We start from the raw sequence: 24,093 nt of genomic DNA, 5'->3' as shown, positions 1-24,093 counted from the left end.
GGTTCTAGGGCAAAAGTTCTTACAGATTCTGCACTTGTCCTTTCTATGGGACTCCCCCAAGCACTTCAGAGATGTGTCATGGGGGTCACTAACAGGCATTGGCCTGTTGCCTAATGAGCATGGTTTGAAGCCGTAGGAATGGAGCATGCCCTGCTCCGGGGCAAAGTCCCTGCGGGGACTCTAACTACCCAACAGTAAAGGTTAACTAAGCACAAAGAAGACAGATAATGGGCTGCTCAAGAACTGCTAATGCTCCTGCGATTGCAAGACAAGCTGCTCTGACCAAACTTCACGGGCCTTAAGAAGGAACTGAGAGGGCGTAGGATCAGCAGTGCCTATACACCAGCACATAGGTGCTGTAAACGGGGCGCCACAGCCCACCCTATGGATTCCACTAAGGCAAAAATCTCTGAAGACTGTGCATGTGGGCACGCGCACACCTAGAATGGAATCTACATGAGCAAGTACTCTAAGAAGAACTGCGTATTGTACAACACTTTCAAAAAGTCATACTCTTTTGCAGACATCACGAGGGCCCAATCCTGAGAGGTGCTGATCTACCTCAACTCCCATGTAAGTGAGGCGCTCAATACGTCACAGTAGCTGCCCACTATCAATAAAATGAAATATTTTATTTCCAGTGATTTAGCAATTTTAATTCAAAAGGTACAGAGCATAGGCAACATATCTATGCACTACATTTATTTATTTATAATTTTAGTTATAGACATAAAATGTTTCCAAGCTGTCAAAGAATCTGCTAGTTAGCTTTAAGCAAACTGTATAAATGTGCAAAATGTACAAGCTTACCTTATTATAATAAAATACTTACCTTATTGTTCTGGATATCTGGGTGAGGTGGCGAATCTAGGTTTATTACTGCATGTAATATATCATGAGTCAGGTTGCTGAGATGCAGTAATGGACTGGCCACCACTGTTTTGGCACTGGCTGTGCAGGCAAATAGGAGAGGTACAGAGTTCTGTTCTGGCAGAGGACTAGGAAGTGTTTGTTTTGACTGTTCCTTTAAAAAAAAAATTATAGTTGAGCAGCTGTAACTTCTTACTTCTAGGTTAACATGTTCTAGTTAAGAACTTTAAATCCAATTGATAGGATAAATTATTTAGAAAGAGTAAATTATATTTGCATGAATTCCTACATAATTTATGTTACAAAATTACTGTGATATAAGAGGTAATAGCACAGTTATCCATGCTTTAAAATTAAAAATGAAAGAGAAAAAAGTTTACTATTGTGCATGTTTTTAGACAATTAATATCTTAACATGGTATTTAACATACCCTGTGGAACAGGATGAAAGCACATACCTGCTGAGATTCTTGTAAAAGCAAAATCAGTTCCATCCTCACGGATGCCAACCCTCCACCATGAGATCCATGAAGTATACAGTAACTAAGAAACATCCTCAGGAGTGACTGGTATTTTAGAAGCCATTGTCGCCTTTTCTGAAAATTCTCTCTCTGCAGCATGGCTTTTGATTGGTCAGATAATTCTTCAGTGTTTTCACTTAATGCAATTTCATCAACAGTCACGCTAATTCTAGGTTGAACCTCCTCTACTTCTGCACTGTAGTCACAGGTTTTTTGAAGAGCTACAACTTCTCTTTCAAGCCAATGGTAAAGCTGGTACCGCAGCTTCCCACCATCTACCTCATAACCAGTGGATAGTGTACGAAGCTCTACTGTGAGAATCTTCAAGCATGCTCTAAACTTCAACTGTGCTGAGATCACATCTTCTGATGGACTTAAAAGATAATTTTCATCAACTGCACTGAAAGACTCTGAGTAGTTAGAACTAGTTTCATCTAGCTTTTCACTTGTCATCTTCTGCAAAGGTTTCAGCTCTTTCATTACAAGAGAAGAATCTTCACTGTCTTCATCTTTGTCACTTTCCCACTTTAGCTCCAACGGTTCATCTTGGAGTACTAGACTTGGTTGACTCCAATCAAAAGAAAGAGCAGAGCTTGACTGTTTGTCTGATGAACAATCTGAAGATGATCCCAAACCATTTAGTACTGGTTGTTCCCAATCAACAATGGAAACTTTATCTTCCTTGGTCTCTAACCTTATTGGTGAAGAAGGTGAAAAATCTTTATTAGTATCCATTAAACTAGAATTTGAACAAAAAGGCTTTGACTTCTTGACCACTTTTGGCATTTTTGATAACACTTCTAGAGCCAACATGGGACAGCCAGCTTTTAAATGTGCATGTGCTGTAGTGAAAAACAATCTTCTTTCACTTAAATTTATTTTGTCTGCCAGTCCATTTTCTACAGTTAGGCAAATGCGTGTTGAAGATGTTTCAGAAGAACCAAAATGACGTCTCAGCAGGAGAGGATGTGTCCTTAGATAATTATAAAAGTTGAACACTGAAGGGTCACAACTTGGGGAAGCACCATTTTCATCTGTAAGGAAATGAGAAAAATCACAACACAGAAGAATAATTCATATTGAATTTTAATCTTTACCTTCTACCAGTTCATAAGCTAATTAGAAATCTATATGACCAATATAATTAATATAGGACAGATATGTATTTTTAATTTTGCTGTTTCTCCCTTTTCACCATCACTTCAATTTTTAGCAGTAAAGAGCAATAACTGGTTTTGGACAAAGTACAGCAACACATATTTATTGCCAGAGCTGACTGCTGTTGAAGCAAATGGTAGAGCAGTGCTAGTTTGAATGAGAGCAGAATTTGGCCCATAGTTTGGAGAGAATATAACTCATTTTTTCATACAGTGAGATCAGTTTGGCTGCAGTAATTAGAACTCTGAATCCTAGACTTTTGTACCATCTATAAGAGCATACAGCATCCTCCACTGCCCACTGTCAGTCTGAGCTGTGTAATCTTTGTACTGTGAGAACAAACAAACAATTTAAACTGTAACCTTTAATTTCCAGTATGTCTTACCAAAGATCATGTTAACATCTAAATTGAAAAAATAAAGTAGATGTGGTTTTTCATCCATCCTGTCCCTCACAGGAAAGACAACTCCAAAAAGCACATCTTAAAACAAGTTGTTAAACAGTTTTATGACAACTATAGTACACAAAGAAGCAATTACATTGATAATGTTTACATTATTTTTATATTTATATATCTCTCTATATAAATATGTATAAAATATAAAAGTACAAATATATAAAAATTATACAAAATTATATATATTAATAGCAGTATTACACTAGAAGAAATTAAATTTGCACTGGTATATCCATTCTGTGTTTAGTCCAATGTGCTAAAGTAATTTCAGAGACCAGTGACCATTTTTACTCTGTTATTTTATGAGCCATAGGGTCTAAACATGAATGCAATACCACTGGAATACTGGGAACATAGCATGTGCAAGGCATCCCGTAGCTTAGAACAGAGTTGATGCTGGCCAGCGAAGCCTTACTGTCTTGGATAGCAGAAGCCATGACATGACCTAACCACAGATCTGTCAGACTACAACATTACAAAATACATTCAACTAGACATTTAGACCTGCCCTCTAAGAGGCAGCTGAATGTATTGAGAGTCAAACAAAATGGCAAAAGAACTTCCAAAGTCTACACCAAGTAGAAACACATGCTCTTTTAACACTACAGAGAAGGACCTAAGAAGAAGGATATTGGCAAATGATAGAATAACTGCCTCATTAAGGTGGATTTACATCAGCAATTTAGGAAGAAACTAGGAAACCACTTTGTAAAACTTGGTATGCAGTTTTCTCAGCCACTACAGCCTGAAATACAGTACTTTATGAAATGAAATCATCATTAGTTCAAAAGGTGCTTTCAACAGCATAGTTGAGATCAAGACATTGTCCTGTGACCATTAGGGTGTTGGTGCATTTGAAATTCCTTACACTAAAGCCTTGTGACTTGGGCTGTTAAACTAACCTTGAGCTGGTTCATGGTGGACTTAAAAGGCCACAAATTTAACAGGTATGAAGTTAGTTTGAACCATCTTTTAAACCAATGAATGCTAGCACACAGTGTACGTGCGACACTCAGAGGAGTCCATATGAGTCCACCACACCAAACAATAACTTCCCAATTTTCGTGTCCCTGTGGTAGACATTTCCTGAAAAGACAAGACTACCCACACAATCTAAGAATCATCTTGTCTCTGGAGCTCTACTCTGCAGCAATCAGGAAAATGGTTCCTGGGTCACAAAGAAGTGGGCAATTAAGTTTGATTATTTTCATTTTATAATTGCTGTTACAAAAAATAGCTGAACAAGACGACTTTGGTGCTTCTTTAAAATTCAAGAGTAGTTTGTCACAGGACTAATTCCAGTTACACTGATTTGAGCTGACATGTTCACAATGTAAATAAATTCATTCTTTCCCCATTCATGCCCATCATTATGGTTACAGTATATAGTTGTCAACAATACATCAACATATTTTTACAAACATTTAAACTGCCAAGGCCTTTTTTCCGCCCCACTTATTAAGGTAAGCAATAAAATAGGCATCAAGTGGTCTTTTTGGCTTTACAGGAGTCAACTAAAGTCAAAACAGACCTTAAACTGTGGACTAAATTTAAGTGCAGAAATACTAGCAACTAATTTCATAGCTAACATATTTAGACTCTTACCTTCTTCATTTCCAGCAGGTTGCTTAATTAGAGTATCAAGAGCCCTGCTATAATCTTCCAAAATCCAAAAAGCCATACTTCGTAGAAAAGGGTCACAATGCATGTTTGATGAGTTCTCTTTACCAGGAAAGGCACTTCCCAAAATCCTCTTCTGCAGTATGGATTTATACATACTAGACACTTCAAATTCGGACTCATAAAGCCTTGATATAACAAGAGCCAGCTGAATGTCACCCAATTTTTCAAGGCAGACCTAATTGAAAAAACAAAACCACAACATACCACATTTTTTAAGAGACTAAATATTCATTTCTCCTTAGGTTAAAAGGCCACCAGCAAGAATACACGATTTTATGACAGGACAAAAATGTGAAATGAACCTGCTGAAATATGGTTTCACTGAAAGTGTCAATTTTTGCTCAGTTCTGCAAACACACTGACAGCAATTGCAAATATGTGATAATAGCTAAGTGTCACCCAGCAATGTATGCAGGGTTTAGAGTTCCTGCATATAATTTACCCTCCATACATTCACTCCATACAATCTTCCAGCATGATGCTGAATGGACAAACTGTTTTTGACACGATGTTGTCATAACAGCATTTACAGAATTTTGGCATGACATTGTACTTTTGATTCACAGGAGACTGAATTCAGCTAGCCAGTGAGATGTGCACACAACAATTCATCAAGTTGTCCACGCTGTCCACTAACCTATACTAGACAAACTAGATATATCCTCACTTTCCACCAACCTCCCTCCTAACTATTCAGCCAGATGGCTTTTTTCCTGGTAAAGGGATCTCTCTGCTCTGGAACCAGACTACAGCAGCACCCAAGGACCCTCCCAGATCCCTCACCTACTGGGTTTCCTTATGATAGATCACTGGAAGTTTAAAAGCAACAGTACCGTATTTTCCGGCGTATAAGACGACTTTCTATACTAAAAAACAACCCCCAAAAATCAGGGGTCGTCTTATACGCCGGGTATAAACAGCGGGCAGTCCAGAGCCCTCTGATTCCCGGCCGCGGCTGGGATTTAAAAGGCTCTGGGCTCCCCCCCTCAGAAGGGGGGGGTCGTCTTATACGGCGAGTATAGGCCAAAACCTATGTTTTTACTGTAAAATTAGGGGGTCGTCTTATACGCCCAGTCGCCTTATACGCTGGAAAATACGGTAATTGGGCAGATTGTCTACCAGTACTATTACTGAGAAATCAATTGTAGCTTGAACTTAGTATTAGGTGAGAAATGATAAAAACAAAACATTTTTATATCCAAGTGCAAAGATCAGAAATAGTTGTGCATCAAAGCTTCATTAATGACATGAAAAAGTAAAAATCAAAAAAACAAGTTTACACTGTGTAACAAGCTTTTCAATAATGACCCAAAGGTGCAGTAATCACAAGGTACAGATAGAGAATTTCCAACAGTTGTGTCACACTAGATGACAAATTTCAGATGCACTGTAAACCTATTTAAGAAGATATCTGTAAATTTAGGAGACAAAAAAATATTAGAAATGACTTAACATCATAAAATCAGAACTATTTAAACAAACAGAAGAATCTACTATTTCATTACCTCAACTGCATCCTTCAAGTGACCAGCCAACAAGAAAAATGCTGCAGAATGTTCAAAGCGCTGTTTGCCTAATAAAGAAAAAGCATTCTTTAATGCTGCTTTACGCCATCTATCTTCAGTAAAATTGTTCCCAAAGAACTGTGTCATCTTAGTTTCTTTTTGGGACCTGCAGATTTAACAAAATAGATGAGGAAAAAAACTTGTTTAAATATTAACATTTTATTAGATTAATTCTAGATATCTGACTCAAGATTTGATTTAGATAGCTGTCCAAATGTGTATGCATAAAACAAATTACATTTCTGAAGTATGTGTTTATTATTTAAAAAGTGCCAACACAATTTTATCTTTTTAAAATTGAAGTGGAGAGTGTTTAAGATAAATAAATGTTCAGTCTTTAAATTTTCAAATATCAACAGAACTGATAAGCACCTTCCCATGTACCCTGGAACTGTCTCATACTTGTTATTTGATAGTTATATTTTCAAGTTATTGGTGGGTTTTATAGACTAGTACAAACTTATTCTTAGGACATCTGAACTGAGAGGATGTGCCTCATTTTCCAGTTCCACAGAAAATATATCCACTTCTGATGAAAATTGGGAAACCAGCAACAATAGCTTTCAAAGGAAAATACTAGTGCTGTATGAGGACATGCTTTTAAGAAATAGTGAAATAGAATTTCTTGAAGATAATGTTATATTTCAATTGTTAAGGCAACCACTGAATAAAACAGTTATCTACCTTTCGTAACTGTTGTTCTGCCAGATGTGTTGCTCATGTGCATTCCATTCTAGGTGTGTGAGTGCCCGTCAGAGATTTTTGCTTTAGTAGTACCCATAGGGTCAGCTGTAGCGCCCTTATGCCACGGTATATCAGGCGCTGTTGGCCCATGCCCTCTCATTTCCTTCTTGCCGACAACTCCGACAGAGGGGCAGGAGGGCAGGTAATGGAATGGACACGAGCAACACATCTCGAAGAACAGTTACGAAAGGTAGGTAACTGTTTTCTTCTTCAAGTGCTTGCTCATGGCGATTCCATTCTAGGTGATTCAAGTAGTATCAATGGAGGTGGGCTTGGAGTTCACTATCGTGCAGCTTGTAGTACAGCTCTGCCAAAGCCAGCATCATCTTGCACCTGCCGAGTCAGTGCATAGTGCAATGCGAATGTATGGATGAACAACCAGTTGGTGGCCTGACAAATCTCTTGAATCGGCACCTGTGCCAGGAGAGCCGCTGAAGACGCCTGCACTCTAGTAGAATGATCAATCACAATCGCTGGCGGGAGCACTTTCGCCAGCTGTAGCAGTAACAGATACACGCCGTGATCCAAGACGAAATTCTCTGGGCAGCCCTTTATCCTGTCTGCAACAGCAACAAACAATTGCATTGACTTACGGAATGGCCGTGTTCTATCACTATAAAAGGCCAGTGCCTGTCTGATGCCACCTGTGCTTCTCATCTGATGCATGAGGCTTCGGACATAGGACCGTTAAGTAAATGTCCTGGCCCGTGTGGAAATGGGAAACAAGCTTGGGCAGAAAAGTTGGATGCGGGCGCAGCTGGACCTTGTCCTCGTAGAAGACTGTATAGGGTGGCTCTGACATGAGTGCCCTGATCTCGAACACCCGCCGGGCCGATGTTATACTGACCAAGGAGGACACCTTCCAGGAAAGGAGTAGAAATCTAGGGTGTTGAAAAGGAGGGCCCGTGAGCTTCGAGAGCACCAGATTCACGTCCCATGGTGTACCCGGGTCTCAGACGTGTGGGTACAGGTGCTCTAGACCTTTCAGGAATTGTGCTGTTATGGGATGGGCGAAGACAGAGCTGCCATGAAGTGGAGGGTGGAATGCAAAAAAGGCCGCCAAGGGCACCTTGACCGAAGACAGCAACAAGCCCTGGAGCTTTAGATGCAGCTAATAGTCCTGCAATGAGACCTCCTTGGGACGAATGTTCTTGTCCAATGTCCAACATATGAAGCGGTTCCACTTGGCCACATAGGTAGCCCTGGTGAAAGGCTTCCTGCTACCCAGCAGGACCTGGTGCGGGACTCTCTCCTGGCCCAACAGAACTCTCGCTCATCCGTGCTTAGCCACGGAGCAGCCATGCCGTCAGGTGCAGCCATGCCAGGTTGAGGTGCAGCAGTTTGCCGTGGTTCTGGGAGAGCAGATCTGGATGGAGAGGTAAATGCAATGGGTTGGCCACTGAAAGACTCAGCAGCATGCTGAACCAGGGCTGGCGAGGCCAGGCAGGAGCAGTAAGAATGACCCACACTCTGTCTTGTTTCACCTTTAAAACAGGACTCTGTGGATAAGCGGCACTGGCAGAAAGGCATACATCAACACTCCCAACCACAATACCAGGAAGACACCTGAAAGGGAACCCTTGTCCCCACTGTATAGGGAACAAAACATGGCACACCCTGTTCTGCCTGGATGCAAACAAGTCCACCTGGGGAGTCCCCCACCGTCGGAAGATCAAGTTGACCACCTCTGGATGGAGGGACCACTTGTGGCAAGAGTAGAAGGTCCTGCTGAGGCAATCTGCCAGGATGTTCCTGGTGAGTGAGTGGCTACAAGGGGAATGGCGTTCTGCACGCAAAGGACCCAGAAGCTGAGCGCCTCTTGGCACAGAGCTGAGGACCTGGTGCCTCCCCGTCTGTTGATGTAATACATCGCGGCCATGTGGTCAGTAAGGACCTGGACCACCTTGCCTTTCAGGTGGGGTAAGAATGCCTGACAGGCCAGATGCACCACCTTAAGCTCCCTGACGTTGATATGAAGAATCGTGCTGCATCCAGTGACCTTGGGTGCTGAGCTCACCTAGGTGGGCTCCTCAGCTCAGATCGGACGCCTCCAAGACTAAGGTGAGCAACGGTGATGGGGACACAAAGGGAACTCCCCATAGCACTGACTTGGAGGTCTAGCCACCAGTTCAAGGACAAGAGGACGTGGTCCGGCACTGTGACTGCTCGGTCTAAGGGATGCTTGCTGGGAATGTAGGCCTTTGCTGGTCACGTTTGCAGGGGTCACAGCTGAAGCTGGGCGTGCCTGACCACGTACGTGCATGCTGCCACGTGGCTGGTCAGCCGCAGGCAAGTGTGGGTCGTGGTGATTGGATGTGTCGTTACATGGGCAATGAGATCCACCATAGCCTGAAAGAGCGCTTCTAGAAGGAAGGCCTTGGCTCGCATGCAAGCAAGAACTGCTCCAATAAACTCTATGCTTGACTTCACTTCTTTGGTCTTGGGGGGTAGAAGTGGTGGGAACCTTCTCATTGGAGAAGGAAACCTTCTCGTTGGCCGCCGACATACCAGCGAGCCCAGGGGAGGGTGGGTATACAAGTACTCAAAATCTTTGGCCGGCACAAAGTACTTTTTTCTCAGCCCATTTTGAGGTGGGTGGGTGTCACGAGGCAGAGACTCACCCCTGCGGCGCCCAAGTCCCTCCTGGACCCCGGTGCCCCTTTCAGGCCAGGATGCTGCCCCCGGCAGTACCTCCACAGATCTGGGTCTCCCCTCCCCGGGAAGCCCCCATCCTCTATCCCCACTCGCCTCAGACTATGGCTACTGCCAGTCTCGATCTAGCCCCCGTTCACTGGGACAGACTGCAGTGTCAATGCCACTCATCACCGGCAAGGGGGGTTTGGACCTGGCTGCCTGTGCCTACCCTTGGGCTGCCCTCTGCAACCCCAGTAACCTTTACAGTTTGTAACAAGGCCTGCAGCCTGGGGAGCTTCCGGCTGGAGCTCCCCCAGCTCCTCTAGCCTTTGCCCAGCCCCGCTCCACTTTAGGTACTCCTTCTCAGCTCCCAGGCAGCCAGGCCCTTCTCCCTCAAGAGCTAGATGGAGAGTCCTCTCAGCTCCTGGCTTCACTGGCTTTTATAGGGCCAGCTGCAGTCTGATTGGGGCATGGCCCAGCTGCAGCTGCTTCCCCAATCAGTGAGCCTTTAGTTCACAGCCTCAGCCCTCTCCCAAGGCTGGCTTCAAGCCCTTTCAGGGCAGGAGCAGGTGACTATCCTGCTACAGTGGGATAGAGAAAGGGGTCTGCCACAGAGACTTAGCAATCTTGAGAACCCCATTGTGTACAGGTAGGGCGATCCGGGCGAGCGTGGAGGCTGAGAGGACATTGAAAAGAGTTCTCTGCCATCTGCTGAATTTCCAGCCCAAGTTCTCCTCAATCTGCCTGAGAAGGGCTTGGTGTTATTTAAAGTCATCCGGGGGGCTGGCCCTGGAAGATCCTGCGACCACCTCGTCCAGGGAAGAGGAGGCAGCCCTGAGGGCTCGGCAGCCACTGGAGAGAGAGGTTCCTCCACCCCAACCTCGGAGTGAGCTTCCGGTACCTGGCCCGATACCAGTGGGGTTATCGATTTTCACTCCAATGCAGCCACTGAAGCGTGCTCCAAAGGGGGCATGGTCATCAACGTAACGCCCCATGCTTCCAAATACAGCCACTGTGTTGGCCACTGGCCTTGCTGCCGCTGCAGTGCTGTGAATGGTAAAGTAGTTTCCGGTGCCCAATCCCATCGCAGAGACCGGGGAAATGGGCTGACCTGGCCCTCCGCAGCAGAGGAACCACTCTCCAGCGACCAGGGAGGAGCTGTCAATGCCTGGGTCTGCTTGCTGGTTGTGGCTACTGGTGAGCGCTGAGCAGGAAGAATGGTCCTGGTGCTGGGGAGATTGGCAACATGGGAACAGTGCTGCAGAGACCAGTAACGTCCAAGGGAGCAACGTCTAGACATGGATCGGCAAGAGGGCAAATGGCATTGGTCTTAATATGCGGAGCATCATTCCCACACTGGGAAATAATGTTTTGGTGTCCAGGGGGAGAGTTTAGGCAACCAGCGGCACAGCTGCAACTTGCCATGGGATTGCTTGTCCGGCAACAGACAGAACTCCCCTGCCCCCGGAGGGTCTTACCAGCTGGCTTGCCCTCTCAGGGAGACTTAAGCCTGGTCCTGCGGCACCGGAGATGTCATAGGAGCAGGTGGAGACCTGCGCTCTCTCTGCACCTGGGCTTGGGATGACGACAGTGCAGGCAGGGTGGTGGGTCCCATATTGCTCACCAGAGACAGTGATGGAGCTTTAAGAGGGCTAAGAGCCCCAGCCACGGAAGCATGCTTGCACTGCTCCAGAGAAGGCTGGCTGACAGGCCTGGTCCCTCTACCAGATGACCCCGGGGCCTTCTTGCTTGGTGCCGGTGAGCGCTTCTTCGCCTTCTTCTTCAACGCTGGTGATGGCAAATGGTGCTGAGAGAAGTGGGCACCGGAAGTGCACTGCACATGGAAGCCGAAGTTCTGTGTGGCCTGCGTAGAGGGCTCAGAAGCCGGGCGGAGAGTGGACTCCATCAGGAGGGCCCTGAGGCCAATGTCCCTCTCCTTCTGGGTGTGAGACTGAAAGTTCTTACAGAACCGGCAATGCTCCTTGTTGTATGATTCCCGCAAAGACTTAAGGCAGCTGTGGTGGGGGTCACTCACAGGCATAAGCCTGCCACAGATTGAGCAAGGCTTAAACCCGGAAGCTCAGGGGGGAAGTCCTGCTGGACCTTAACTATCAGCTAACTATGCACTTAACTACTTAACACTAACTACAATTGAACAAAGGCACGAAGGCATGAAGTCCAATGGAAGAAACCACTAGCTCTTAACAAGCAAGGGAGGAGAACCAAGTGATCACCATGGGCGGTAAGAAGGAACTGAGAGGGCATGGGCTGGCAGCACCTGATATACTGTGCATGAGCGTGGCACTCTAGAAGGCGCTACCGCTGGCCTTACTGGTACCACTAAGGCAAAAATCTCCAACAGTTGTGCACACCTAAAATGGAAACGACATGAGCAAGCACTTGAAGAAGAATACAACATGCTTTGGAAGCTTTACTGCTCTGTTGCAATACTACTTACCAAAAATATCCTCACACAGTACCAGTCATTTGCTTGAAAGCCTCTATTATTGGTTTCCTCATGTGACATCAAGTGCAATAATCTTTCCAGTGGTAAACAGAGACTCTTGTCTTATGGTTTTGATAACATCCTAAGAGATTTGCTATTTTAAAAAAAGTGACAGGCAATACCGGAAGCTACTGACAATTTAAATCAGTCTGATCAATTTGAACAATGAACATGGAAAAGTTCATTTGTCCCAAGACAGTTCTTAAAAATAAAGTATATTACATCAAAAACCTACATTAAAAGAACATCAAGGTTGCAAAGTTGAGCACTCAAACATTAGAAAGTGACAGAATTAAGGATGCCATGTGACTTCAATTCAGCCCCCTTGTGCACAAGCATTATGGTACAGTCTTGATTTATATAATCACATGCTATTTTTTCCTCAGGACCCCTGAGCCTCAATTCAGTACACTCACAGAATAGTGCTCTGGAATGACGCAGGGTTGTGTAGTGGTGGATGAGGCTACTACAAGTTTAAGAGACTAAACTTTAGCCATTCACTTTTGGAAAGCTTTACAAATATGTAATCTAACATGTAAGTTAGTCACTGCACATGTGCAGTACAGTTTTAGAATTTGTATCACACTTCTTAAGGCCCCAAATGTACAATTTAAAAAATATATTCTAGATTAAAATTTATATCCTGTACTTATTTTAAGATTAATCAAAATAATTTCAAAAACACATTTTTAAATACCACAATATATGAATTATGAATACATCCTGTTGAAATTGAAGTTTTAAAAGAAAGAATGAATTCTGAATTATAGGAATGAAAGAACATGAACCAGGCAGTCTTTTTAAACATATAGTGATTTAAAAACTGAAGAGCATCAAAACATTTTTGGCTAAAATACTTGTGTGGCAAGATCCAGTAAAAAACAAAAATGAATAGACTTCAGAACACATTATGATTACCAAAGTACATGCATCAGTAAAAGGAATTTTTGGAACTTTTTTACTGCTTTTGAATAAAAGAGGAGACAAATTATTTTTATCAAATGGACTGGATAATACGGAATTGTACTTAAATTCTAAGATTTGTAAATATTTACTCTTATAAAGAACTGATTTCTTGTATGTTTCCTACCTGTATAATCCCCAAATCACAGCCTTCTTTTTCATTGCAAGGTAAAAAACAGCTGCATCAAGTGGATTGTTGTTTCGTTGAAAAGCTGCTTTGGCTACCTGTGAATATATGGGGTTTTGTTAAATTTGTGACAAATTTAAAAAAGTCATCTGAAAGCAGTATCCCTAAACTGATTTAGTCATTGTTAAATCATTTCATTTTAAGTAGTTCTGGCAAAGATCAATTAGGTATATTTTTTGCTTACAATTAACAAAAAACAGTTCCTCATCAAATCAAAGTTACACTGATTTCAGGTTTTTATGATAAAAGTCAGTTATGTAAATAAATAAATAAATAAATAAATAAATGTGTTTACTTAGTCTACATTAACTCTTTTGCACTGAACATTTGGGCAGAAACTGATAGATATGAGAAATAGTTCTAAGTCATCAGGAAAGGAAAAGCAGAATGGACTGATTTAAAACATAATGATTTAACTCATTTTAACTGACATAAACCAGCAAACAGGAAACCTTGATTTAAATCAATTTTAATTGTGTTTTTTTGCATTTGCACTTCTGTCATTTTCCAGTGAAAGGTGTTTCTTATTGGTTGGTAACATTTAAAAACATGTTGATTTTGCAGCTGATTAGCTTCCGTTTGCTAATCAGAAGAATACATTTCTCTCTTTCTCTGTCTGTCACACACACACACACACACACACACACAAGCAATTACATGATTTAACATACATTTAGTCAGATTCTTAATTTTTGGATTTTGTATTTCAGAAAAATGGTGAATGATCCATTACTTCTTTATCAGATGGTGATTATTTGCATGAAAATGCAAATTCAATTAAAATGCACAAAACCAGCATTGTAACAGTTTTTAATTAAATAAATGAATGTGCTGGATACATTAAAAAAAGTTTACTAAATCATGTTTTGCACTAAATCATGTTTTGCACTGATTTATTAAGCAAAGGAAATATTATCTGTAGTTAATGAATTGAACTGATTTCTGATACTATATCCTTCAAGATTTTAAAACCAATAGATCTCATCCTCTCATACCTGGTTTTTATGTGCAGATCGGAAGAGGAAGGCAAGTTTCAAATATTTAGCCAATGACTTCCACCAGTTAAGTGGTCTGACTTTCTTTAAAACTTGGTGGCAAATATACACTAAATATTATTTCTTGTCCTTAATTTACTTTTTTTTTTTTTTTTTTTTTTACAAAAAGGTAAGTTAAGACCTGAACAGCTTGTCAATTTCAAACTTTAAAAAAAATTAACCTATTTACATTTAAGTAAATTTGCATTTAATTTAAATTTAAAAAAATCCAATTTAAATTAAAAAACCCTTTCTAAAAATCATTAATTTTGTCCACCCAGAGGACAAGTAAATCATAGAGGGCCAAATTTCCAAGACACCTGTCATAGTCATCCCACAAAATATGCTTGTACAAAGCATATTTGTGAAGGTCCATTTTAGAAACTCTCAAAGTTTGGCTCGTGTTGTATAGTAGCGGTTTGCATCTCCTAAACTTCCCTTGTTACTATAATGTTTGGTCTCCATAGATTTTAACGGAATCCCCTCAATATTGGTTACCAGTTTGTCCTAGATCAAGCAGGCTAAACTGACTCACTAGATAGCATCATTCAAAAGATGGGAGGGAACATGCATGCAAAGTTGTAGTTATCAGTTTTTCTATTAAATGCAAATAATTTAAATTGGCTTCTGAGGGAAATGGTTTCACTTACTAAAATTTGAGGGCAGTAGAAAGGGTTCAAGTGTGTGCTGAAGCAAATCAGTCAGGTCAAATTAAGCTGGATTATAGTGCAACAAAAGCCATTCATTTTCTTAGATGACTACATCTTGTGTGACATAATTTAAGCTTTCATTAAAGCAATAATCAAGGACCTGGCCCTCATGTAGTGCAAATCACCATAGCTCCATTGGCTCCAATGAAGCTATGCCCTTCTATACAAACTGAGTATCTTGCCTCATATCTAGCCATATGGTAAACCAAATATAAACTGATTCACTGTTGACTGCCTCAGTCTCCAGACAGCCTGAAACAGGTGTGGAACACTACAGTTAATGTAAACAGAATGTTAAATAAGCGCAGTAGGCTTAGACGTAAGTGTCAATATCTTCCATTTCATTGATACATAAAGCTTGCAAGGTATAGGAGCCATTATGAAAATTATGGGCACAGAATGTTAGGAAATGTGATACCAGGGTCTAAACCAATTTTCCTCTTAGACAGTTCCATAGGATCCATGCTGCCCCTAGCTTCCAGTGTCCTGTAGAGCATCTGACTTCATTAGTATTTTTCACCTACAGTCCTCAGCAAGCAGAGACTGTAGAAAAATATCTTCACCACTTTGGTGCCCTGAACATACTATCTATAGATGTTTAACTCACAAAAAAACCCAACAAGAATATAATATGCACAGGCATGCAAGTGAAAGAAAAAACATGTTTCCTAAATAACTGAACATACAAGCAGATTTACACTCCATTTGTTAAAATAATAAATAATGTGCAAGTTGAGCCTTCATATCTCATTAATACACGTTCTCATGGTAGATATAAAGTAACTTAACAGTGCCTTTTTGTCATTGCCACAATGACAAATCACTTCCATACTAGGCTCCATCTCCTAACAGTCATTGAGTGTGCCAAAGTCAAGCAAGGCTCTTGTGCTAAAAATTACTTGACTGGTTGACTCCAAATACTGAATGTTCAATAATGAGACTTTGCAGAGTTTATCAGGACATTTATACTCCCTCACAGTGCAGAATTAATTAAAACCAAATATTTCTACAAGATGAAGATAAGCCTAGAAGTCACAGAATCATAGAAATGTAGCGCTGGAAGAGACCTTGAGAAGTCATCAAGTCCAATCCTCAGCACTAAGACAGAATCAAGTAAAATCAGTAAAGTGACAAGAAATGAAGCCAACCCCCGTCCATTCTCTCTCTATGGTAAAAAAATTCACGTCCTTCAGGAAGCACTGACAATTCTTCTCCATCCCACTGCTGTTAAATTCTTGACCCTTAAGGCCCTCTAATCATAACTCTTGTTCAGTTACAGGAATGCTAACAGGATGCTAGTATACTTCAACCATTTTCGTATACGGAAACTGGGTAGCATAATTATTCTAGGATATATGAATAACTGGTAACATGCTGTAAGCTAATTTGTTTTCAGTAAGCTATATTTACCTTTTCTATGCATCTGCGCAAACTATGGATATTCCGAACCCACCATCCTACACCCATAGCTCTGAGTTCTGACCAAGTCGGATCCCCTTTCTGCACAGCAGGTAGCATGTTCAGTAGTTCTTCTTCTGCTACTGAATGAAATGCCCACGCAAAGTGACGAGTAGACAAGCCTATACAATAATCCACAAAGGAAAAAGTGCTCGTTCAGTAACAACAAAACCTGAAAAACAAACTGCAAGTTCAGAAGGTTTTGGTTTTGATTTTTAACTGTGAAAGTACAAGACCAGAAACTTGGTAGGCATTAAAACAACTGCAGGCCTTGCATTCCTAGGTTACACATATGTGAAAGCTCATTACTGTTTTACAAATGGACAACCTGTTTATTATTCACTTATAAACTGGCCATTTCTAGTTCACGGACAATAGATGTAGTGACCGAAATATAAATAACTACTAAACAAATGTCTGCAGAGAAATGTCCTTAAAGATAGCTAGTGGCGATGTCATACCCATCTGAAATTTTGTATATTAAGTGAAATTTACCAAAAATTTCAGAAAGTTTAGCTTAATTTTGATTAAATACTAAATTCCAAGGAAAACTAACAATACTGACATGTTCAGTGAAAAGTTTCTTTCCCCCCCCACCTTTCCTCTTTTTTTTTTTTTTTAATTTAATCATGCCAAGTTTTAATGTCTAAATTGTAAACATTCTGGGGTTTTATTTCTTTTGAAAAAATCATCTTCTCAGCACTTCATCAACTTCCAATATAAGAAGTCAAATCTGGAAACGGCTTTCAGGAAACAAGCTTTTGTAATCTTTTGGCACCAAGTATTATTTACCCAAAGCAAAAAGGAAACATGGAAAATTCTGTCCTAATTGAACATTTTACAGATAAAAAGGACTGTAGCTACAATATGTTCACAGTTGGTTTTTTTTTTTTAAAGTTCTAGCAGTATCAAGCAAATATTTCCATCATTAAAGCATCTGAATTCATGAAATGGCTAAATACTCTTTCACTTTCATGAAATACACTGCCACTTTTATTTTAAGACAGAACTACACCAAACAGACCCATCACCAATATTTAGTATGGCATAGTACAGGGGCTCTCAACCTTTTTCGTTCTGAGGGCCCCCAAACATGCTATAAAAACTCCACAGCCCACCTGTGCCACAATAACTGGTTTTCTGCATATAAAAGCCAGGGTCTATGTTAAGGGCAGCAAGCAGGGCAATTGCCAGGACCCCATGCCACAGGGCTCACTGAAGCTAAGTTGCTCAGGGCCTCAAACTTCAGCCCCACACAGTGGGACTTTGGTTTCTGCCCTGGGCAAGTCTAACACTGATCCTGCTTAGCGGATGCCCTGAAACCTGCTCGCGGCCCCCTAGGGGACCCCGGACTCCTGGTTCAAAACCACTGACATAGTACTCCTTTACGTACTATGTTCTGGTGTAGTTTGAACAAAGTGAGTTTGAATGCCTGTACGATCAATTCAGCATGCACTTTCTAAAACTACTTTGCTTCATTTTAACATTCAGAATAATCTATTGTGTAAGTTTACTTCTGAATTTGCTTATTTTCTTTTAAGTATCATCAGGACCTACAAACTTACATCACATTTAGAAAAAATCAGTATTGTTATTTTTAAGTTACAGGTAATCTTCAGCATGTTAAGCTACTGGATCAGCCATATCTGTATACAGTTTTGAGCTGTGCTCAACTAGGAAGTTTACAGATGAATAACTCATTAAGCCAAACATTACTGAAAAACAGAAATTACGTTCAATCTTGGTTTGTTTTACAGAGCTCATCAAGAGGCAGAACCTAAACCAAGGCTGTTGAAGACATTAAAAATAAAGAGCCTTTGCATTTGGCCAGTCCTTAGCAAATAGGTCTTGTCTCTTTAACGCTGACAGAAATATTTTACTTCAAGTACAAAGCCAAACATTTGTTTTTGTTTTATTAAAAAGTTCAGCACCCAACAGCCTTGCAAAGTGGCAATTTTCAAGGAGGTAGCACCAACGACAGTCCTGAGTTATTGGTGTCCCCCCCACAAACAAACTAAACAAAACAAAAAAAACAAAACACCAATCTGTAGAGTTACCTTGGTGAAGTAGCTGGGCTCGATGGACAGGAGGAAGTGAAGTTGTCAGAAATGTGTGAAGCTGAACAGCCAGAAGGAATTTTAAGCCGCATTCATCAAGCGTTTCTCCACCTATAAATAAAAATTGAGTCATATTTTCACTGAAAGAAAATACATATGAAAGGAACTTGAAAAAATGGAAAATGACTATATATACACCTCTCTGATTTCTCTTTGCTAGACCACTATCTATGATGTCACATTTTAAAAAGAGCTAATTAATTCAGTGATTTATTCAACTCTTAAACCCCAAACTAAGATACTAGTGACATAAAGAAAAAGGCAATCTAGTGGCAAAAAAGGATGCATGCCCTGAGCAAGTTATGCTTTTCAGAGTAATCTAGAACTCTAAGAAAAATTAAACTTTCCCTATTCTTTCAATCAGTAACTAAAAACAATATGCTGCTTATTGTATCAAAGTATTATACAACTATTATGTTGGATAAAGGGAAAAAGCTTGGCTGAGAAAGGAAAGTGCATTCATATGACAGTGAGAGTTAAATTCTCAGGAAGAAACGCTTCTGATTGTTTCTTTAGATTTAAACAATAGCAGCCACACAAAAAGCTCTTTGGATCTTAACAACTGGATTTATAATTTAACTACAGCCACCCAACAGTAAACCAACCCCCATCTCATCCCCACCTAACCCACAAAAAACACCCATACAAATAATGAATTAATTCAGCTAGTCATTACATCAAAGCTGCAAAATAACCTTAGTGCCCCAGGAACATACCCTCAAACCTTCCCAAAAAGCCTGTTAATTTTTCCCCCTTTTCCCAGCATGCGTGCAAGGTCATGTTTGGGTTATTTCTGACCAAGGGCAAAGCAAGCCTCAGTCTTGGCCCCTTCACAGTGAACACACATGGTTCATGATTATATCAGTCAACAATGACAAATGAAAATACTTCTGAAGTTCATAACTTAATTTCTGTAATAAAAAAGTGTTATGAAGAAGTTTGCAATTAAAAAAAAAGGACCGTTTACCTAAACAGCAGATGGTAAAATCTTGTTCGATAGTACATAGAATCATAGACTTTAAGGTCAGAAGAGACCATCATACTAGTACAACTGAATATTTAATACACTTATCTGGAAAGACATTTGCAAAACAACAAAAATCCTCATAATAAGGCTTGTGAATTACAAGAGTATTGGCCACCACTTAAAATATATAGCTTACCCTGATTTCTGTCTCTGCTTTCTCCAATATCAGTACTGGTAGTAGCAATTGTATCTGCCAAGGCCATCAATGACATTTGCTCCATCCTGGTGAGACCTGGTAAGCTAGAATGCAGCAAGTGACGAGAAAGAACTTGGGCATGCTCTGGTCCAAAGTAAGTTGGGCTGTACTGAGAAAGATCAATGATCTTTGGCTTTGTATTATCTTCCTCTGCTTCAAACACGGTAAGATCATCTGTATTTAGGCTGGAGTTTTGAAAAAGATCTTCATAATTTTCATCTGGTAAACCATTTTGTTTATTTAAGTTATTTTGATTGTTGGATTTCTCTAAACAAAAATGTGAGCAGTCATCATCTGCAGCAAGCAATGCATACAAAGGAAGTGGTGGAACAGAGTCTATTTCTGTATAGTCGGTATTCTCAGTTTTGTTGAATGTCTTGGGGTCTCTTGCAGTGCTTCCACTAGCACTAATTGTGAGAGATCTAAGTCGCCGATCATGATTAGGTTCAGATTCATTTATAGCAACAACTTCCCCAGCAATACATTTCACCAAATGAGACAGGATGGCTTTTGCTCTACGTACTTTACCAAGGTCCATAAGCTCTAGAAGCTGGAAAGGGTGGTACTGAGGTAAAGTTGGACATAATGCATGAGCTGCTTCAAAAAGACCAGAATCTTCCATTTCCACAGACAGATCAAATGCAGTTCTCTTTCCACTAAGTTTCTGTGCAAGACTTGTCATGGATCTGGTTAAGGTTCGCTTTGGTGGATGCAGGCCAGAACCAGCCGACTGGCTTTGTTTCATTAAGCTAGTGATAGATGGTGTGCTTCCACTGTAAGAATCACTCGTAACTGACTCTTGTTTTGAAGGGGATTGCCACTGAGAATAAACATGCATTTCACAATCCATCCCAACTACAAGGATGCCATCACGTACCCAAGATAAAGACACTGGCAAAGGAGGTGATCCTTCTACTGAAGAAACTAAGTCCACGCACCGTAGCAGTACAAACCTACAAAGGGATGTAACTTTTGCATTTTCCCACAGTGGCAATGCAGACATCTCCTTACTACTTTGGTCATGCATGTTGCCAACCAGCTGGCCAAACATATAAAGCTTTGATCCAATTCCTACTGTTAGAATATGTGATCCATCTTCCTTAGACATCCAGTCTAAGTGAACCAAGTGCTTTGTGCTGGGCAAAATCCTCTCATTATTAGATAAATAAACTTCTTGTTTATTGTATGCCATTAAATTACTGTCAATACTAATGGCAGAGTCCAACATTATGCTGATTTCATCTAAATGAAGAGTCTGTTCCAGAATCCAACATGATCCTCCTGTAGATTCACATTCAAAAATACTAACATGCATCATGAAATCTTGAGAACATCGACTATTTTTAGATGTCATCTGCTTGTATGCTACAGCTAATCTATTTGTATGAGCACAACTAACTTCTATTGGCCTGCCTGGAACATTCACAGTACTACTACTAAGAAGTCCATCCTCAACAAGTAGTGGCCATTCTTCCCATATATACGTAAGATTACTATTTACAGTATATTCTGGCATAGAAGAAACCACTGCCTCCGGAGTCACTCTGCATCTCCAGAACCTAACTTTTCCATCTGAGCAAGAAGTTGCCAGTAGATAAGGGGCATGACAAACTGGATATACGGAAGAGGAACTCAGGTGTCCTAAAATTGAAACAGAACAAAAAACAAACAACCTATGGAAACAGGCCCAGTTAAGTTTTAAATTTTTTTCACATCTCTGAAATTTTAAAAACTCAATCCAATATGAATGGAAGGAAAGAAGCATTATATAAACAGTAACTTGTGGCTCCAGATATGTTAAGCAATAAAAGCAAATTTTAATATCGACAACACGGATAATCAGTGTTGGAACCTGATGACACAAAATATGGATCATTTGAATTATAAGCTCCAAAATAAATTGTGTATTAGCGACAAGCCATGACATGGATTTATAGCCCTTTAATTAAAAATGGATTTCTCTGTCTATGTATATACATATGGATCCATACCCCTCTTCCCCAATGGCCACAAGAGAAGCTCAGACACGCCGCAGCTGCTGAATCTTTGAACATAGCTGGAGCTTTCATGCTGGTGTATTTTCATAATCCATGTATGTGAATTCACACAATTATGAAGTGCATGCACTTCACATTGCAATCCGGTACTATATGCTAGCTAGCTCAGAACACATGCTCCCAATAAAGGGTCTGAATATTCTAAGTAGTCTTCATAGGAGATGTATGTTGATGGACTTCTTATATTAAAAAATAAAGTCAATTTTCCAGACAAACCACATTTCACTACTCAGGACTGCATATTGCCTTTTACTTACAGAAATCCTTGGTCTAGAGCAACATTTGTCACTGACTAGCTTCGGCAGGAGCTCTGTTGCAGCATTTGGGCCCCAGGAGTAAAAAACAAAATTTTAAAGGACGATGTATTGTAGTATTCCTTTCAAATCTTGTTTCCACGTATTCTTGAGTTCACTAGGTATTTGTTAATTTGTTGTTGTTTTAAAGTCTAATAACCCAGGAAACTCATAGAATACAGTATACTAAGATATGTACTAGTTCTTTATTTCTTTTAAAATTACAGACCTGCTGATGGTTTAACACTTATTATTTCCACTCCTTCTGGTAAATTCAACTCCTGACTATAAACCATTTCCGAAGAGAGAGTCAGACGACTGGTACTTTGAAGGTTTGCTCTACAGGCCCGATATTTCTGCGTGAAGGGAGATTGGATCTTCTCTGGATCCGGAGAGGAAGAATATAGCTCTTCATGATGTGACACTGCTTCATCTATATTTGAGTCTATTTTTTCATCTAAAAAAAGGTTTGCATTGTTAAGTGAAAGTTATCATAACATATGACAATTGTTTTATGAAAAACACAGCTGTCACTGAACCAACAAGAGGGGATACAATTTTAAACTCGGTTTTGGTAAGAAGTGAGGACATCATAAAACAGCTGGTTGTAGGACATAACCTTTGATTGAGTGATCATGAGTTGATTCAGTTTAAATGTAATGGCAGGTAATCAAAAACAGGTCACCAACATTGGTTTTTTTAGTTCAAAAGGGAAGTCTTTGGGAAATTAAGGGAATTAGTTGAAGAAGTCAATTGGACTGAACAGCTCAAGGACTTAAATGTGGAGCAGACTTGGAATTTCGTCAAATCAACCATACAAAAACTATTTACAATTTGCATCCCAAGCAAGGGGGAGGGGAAATTGTAGGAAGAAACATGGCTGGATGAATAACCACTTCAGAAAGATTATTAGGAATAATCAGAGAACATATAGGGAAAGGAAAAAGGGATTGATTTGCAAAGAAAGCTGTATCTTGGTGGATAGAAAATACAGGAATAAAAAGAATTGCTAAAAGTCAAGCTGAATGAGCTCTTGCCAAGAAAATTAAAAAAAAAAAAGAGGAAAATATTTTGGTAATTATATAAATAAAAAGAATAAACAGGGATCAGATTAGGCCGCTATGCAGTGCCAATGGGAAGGATATTAAAAATAATCAAGGTACGGCCCAAAAACTGAGTGAATATTTTCCCCCCATTTTTCAAAAATGATCATATTGAACATATGCATAAAGACTGGTAGGGTAGGGATGGATTTGCAGAGTAGGGATGGATCAACCCTTACTGGACAAGCAACAAGTCCTACATGTCAAGTCCCTCTCAAATTTCTGAAGAGGTTGGAATGGCAAGCTTCAAAGCCTGTATGATATAAAGCAAAGAAACTATACTGATCCAAAAGAAATTAAATCTGTCAAAGAGGACATGTGTACATTAGTTTTCTCACAATAAGTTAATTCTACATGTATTTTCAGATAGAGTGTTAAATGCATACCATAAGATTTTTTTTTATATATATATAAAATATATATACACACACACACACACACACACACACACACACGCAAAATGGCATTAGTTTACTATGAACATTTTAGAATTTGTAACTTTAAAGTTGCATGAAATTTTTTTTTTCTTTTTAAGGAAATAACAAAGTGTATGAATCAATAGAAAGTAGAAACTAAGAAATCTTGCCTCTGCCACACCTTTGTTACTGCCCAAGTCTGACTGTGTGGTCAGGAACATTCACAGTTATCCTCAGTTAAATAACAGCAGTCACAGAGAGCAGAGAACCTGGTTTTAGGCTTTGCTAATTTTTAAGTGTTAACAGACACCCAGCCAGACATGCCAAACCCATGGGGGGGGCGGGGGGGGGGAGAGAAGAGAGAACAAAACAGAAACTGGGCTTGCTTTGGCTT

At 40.3% G+C, this 24,093-nt stretch overlaps 1 protein-coding gene across 4 annotated transcripts in view; it reads right to left on the bottom strand.

Moving 5' to 3' along the window:
- The window catches only part of DMXL1 (Dmx like 1), a 152,884-nt gene that overhangs the window by 51,577 nt on the left and 77,214 nt on the right, over positions 1-24,093 (bottom strand). For 3 of the 4 annotated variants that reach the window (XM_039544393.1, XM_039544391.1, XM_039544392.1), the window contains exons 17-25: positions 22,410-22,637; positions 19,771-21,471; positions 18,548-18,658; positions 16,443-16,612; positions 13,229-13,326; positions 6,195-6,360; positions 4,612-4,864; positions 1,329-2,425; positions 833-1,024 (exon numbers count right to left, since the gene is read on the bottom strand). In XM_039544393.1, coding sequence (XP_039400327.1) covers positions 833-1,024; positions 1,329-2,425; positions 4,612-4,864; positions 6,195-6,360; positions 13,229-13,326; positions 16,443-16,612; positions 18,548-18,658; positions 19,771-21,471; positions 22,410-22,637 — 4,016 coding nt within the window. The remainder of the gene's footprint in view (positions 1-832; positions 1,025-1,328; positions 2,426-4,611; positions 4,865-6,194; positions 6,361-13,228; positions 13,327-16,442; positions 16,613-18,547; positions 18,659-19,770; positions 21,472-22,409; positions 22,638-24,093) is intronic. The other variant, XM_039544394.1, reaches the window with a different exon arrangement.

Source organism: Mauremys reevesii, linkage group 6, assembly GCF_016161935.1.
Source record: "Mauremys reevesii isolate NIE-2019 linkage group 6, ASM1616193v1, whole genome shotgun sequence".
NCBI lineage: Eukaryota > Metazoa > Chordata > Testudines > Geoemydidae > Mauremys > Mauremys reevesii.
The sequence above is the reverse complement of the archived record's forward strand: the minus strand, read 5'-3'. Positions and strand labels throughout refer to the sequence as shown.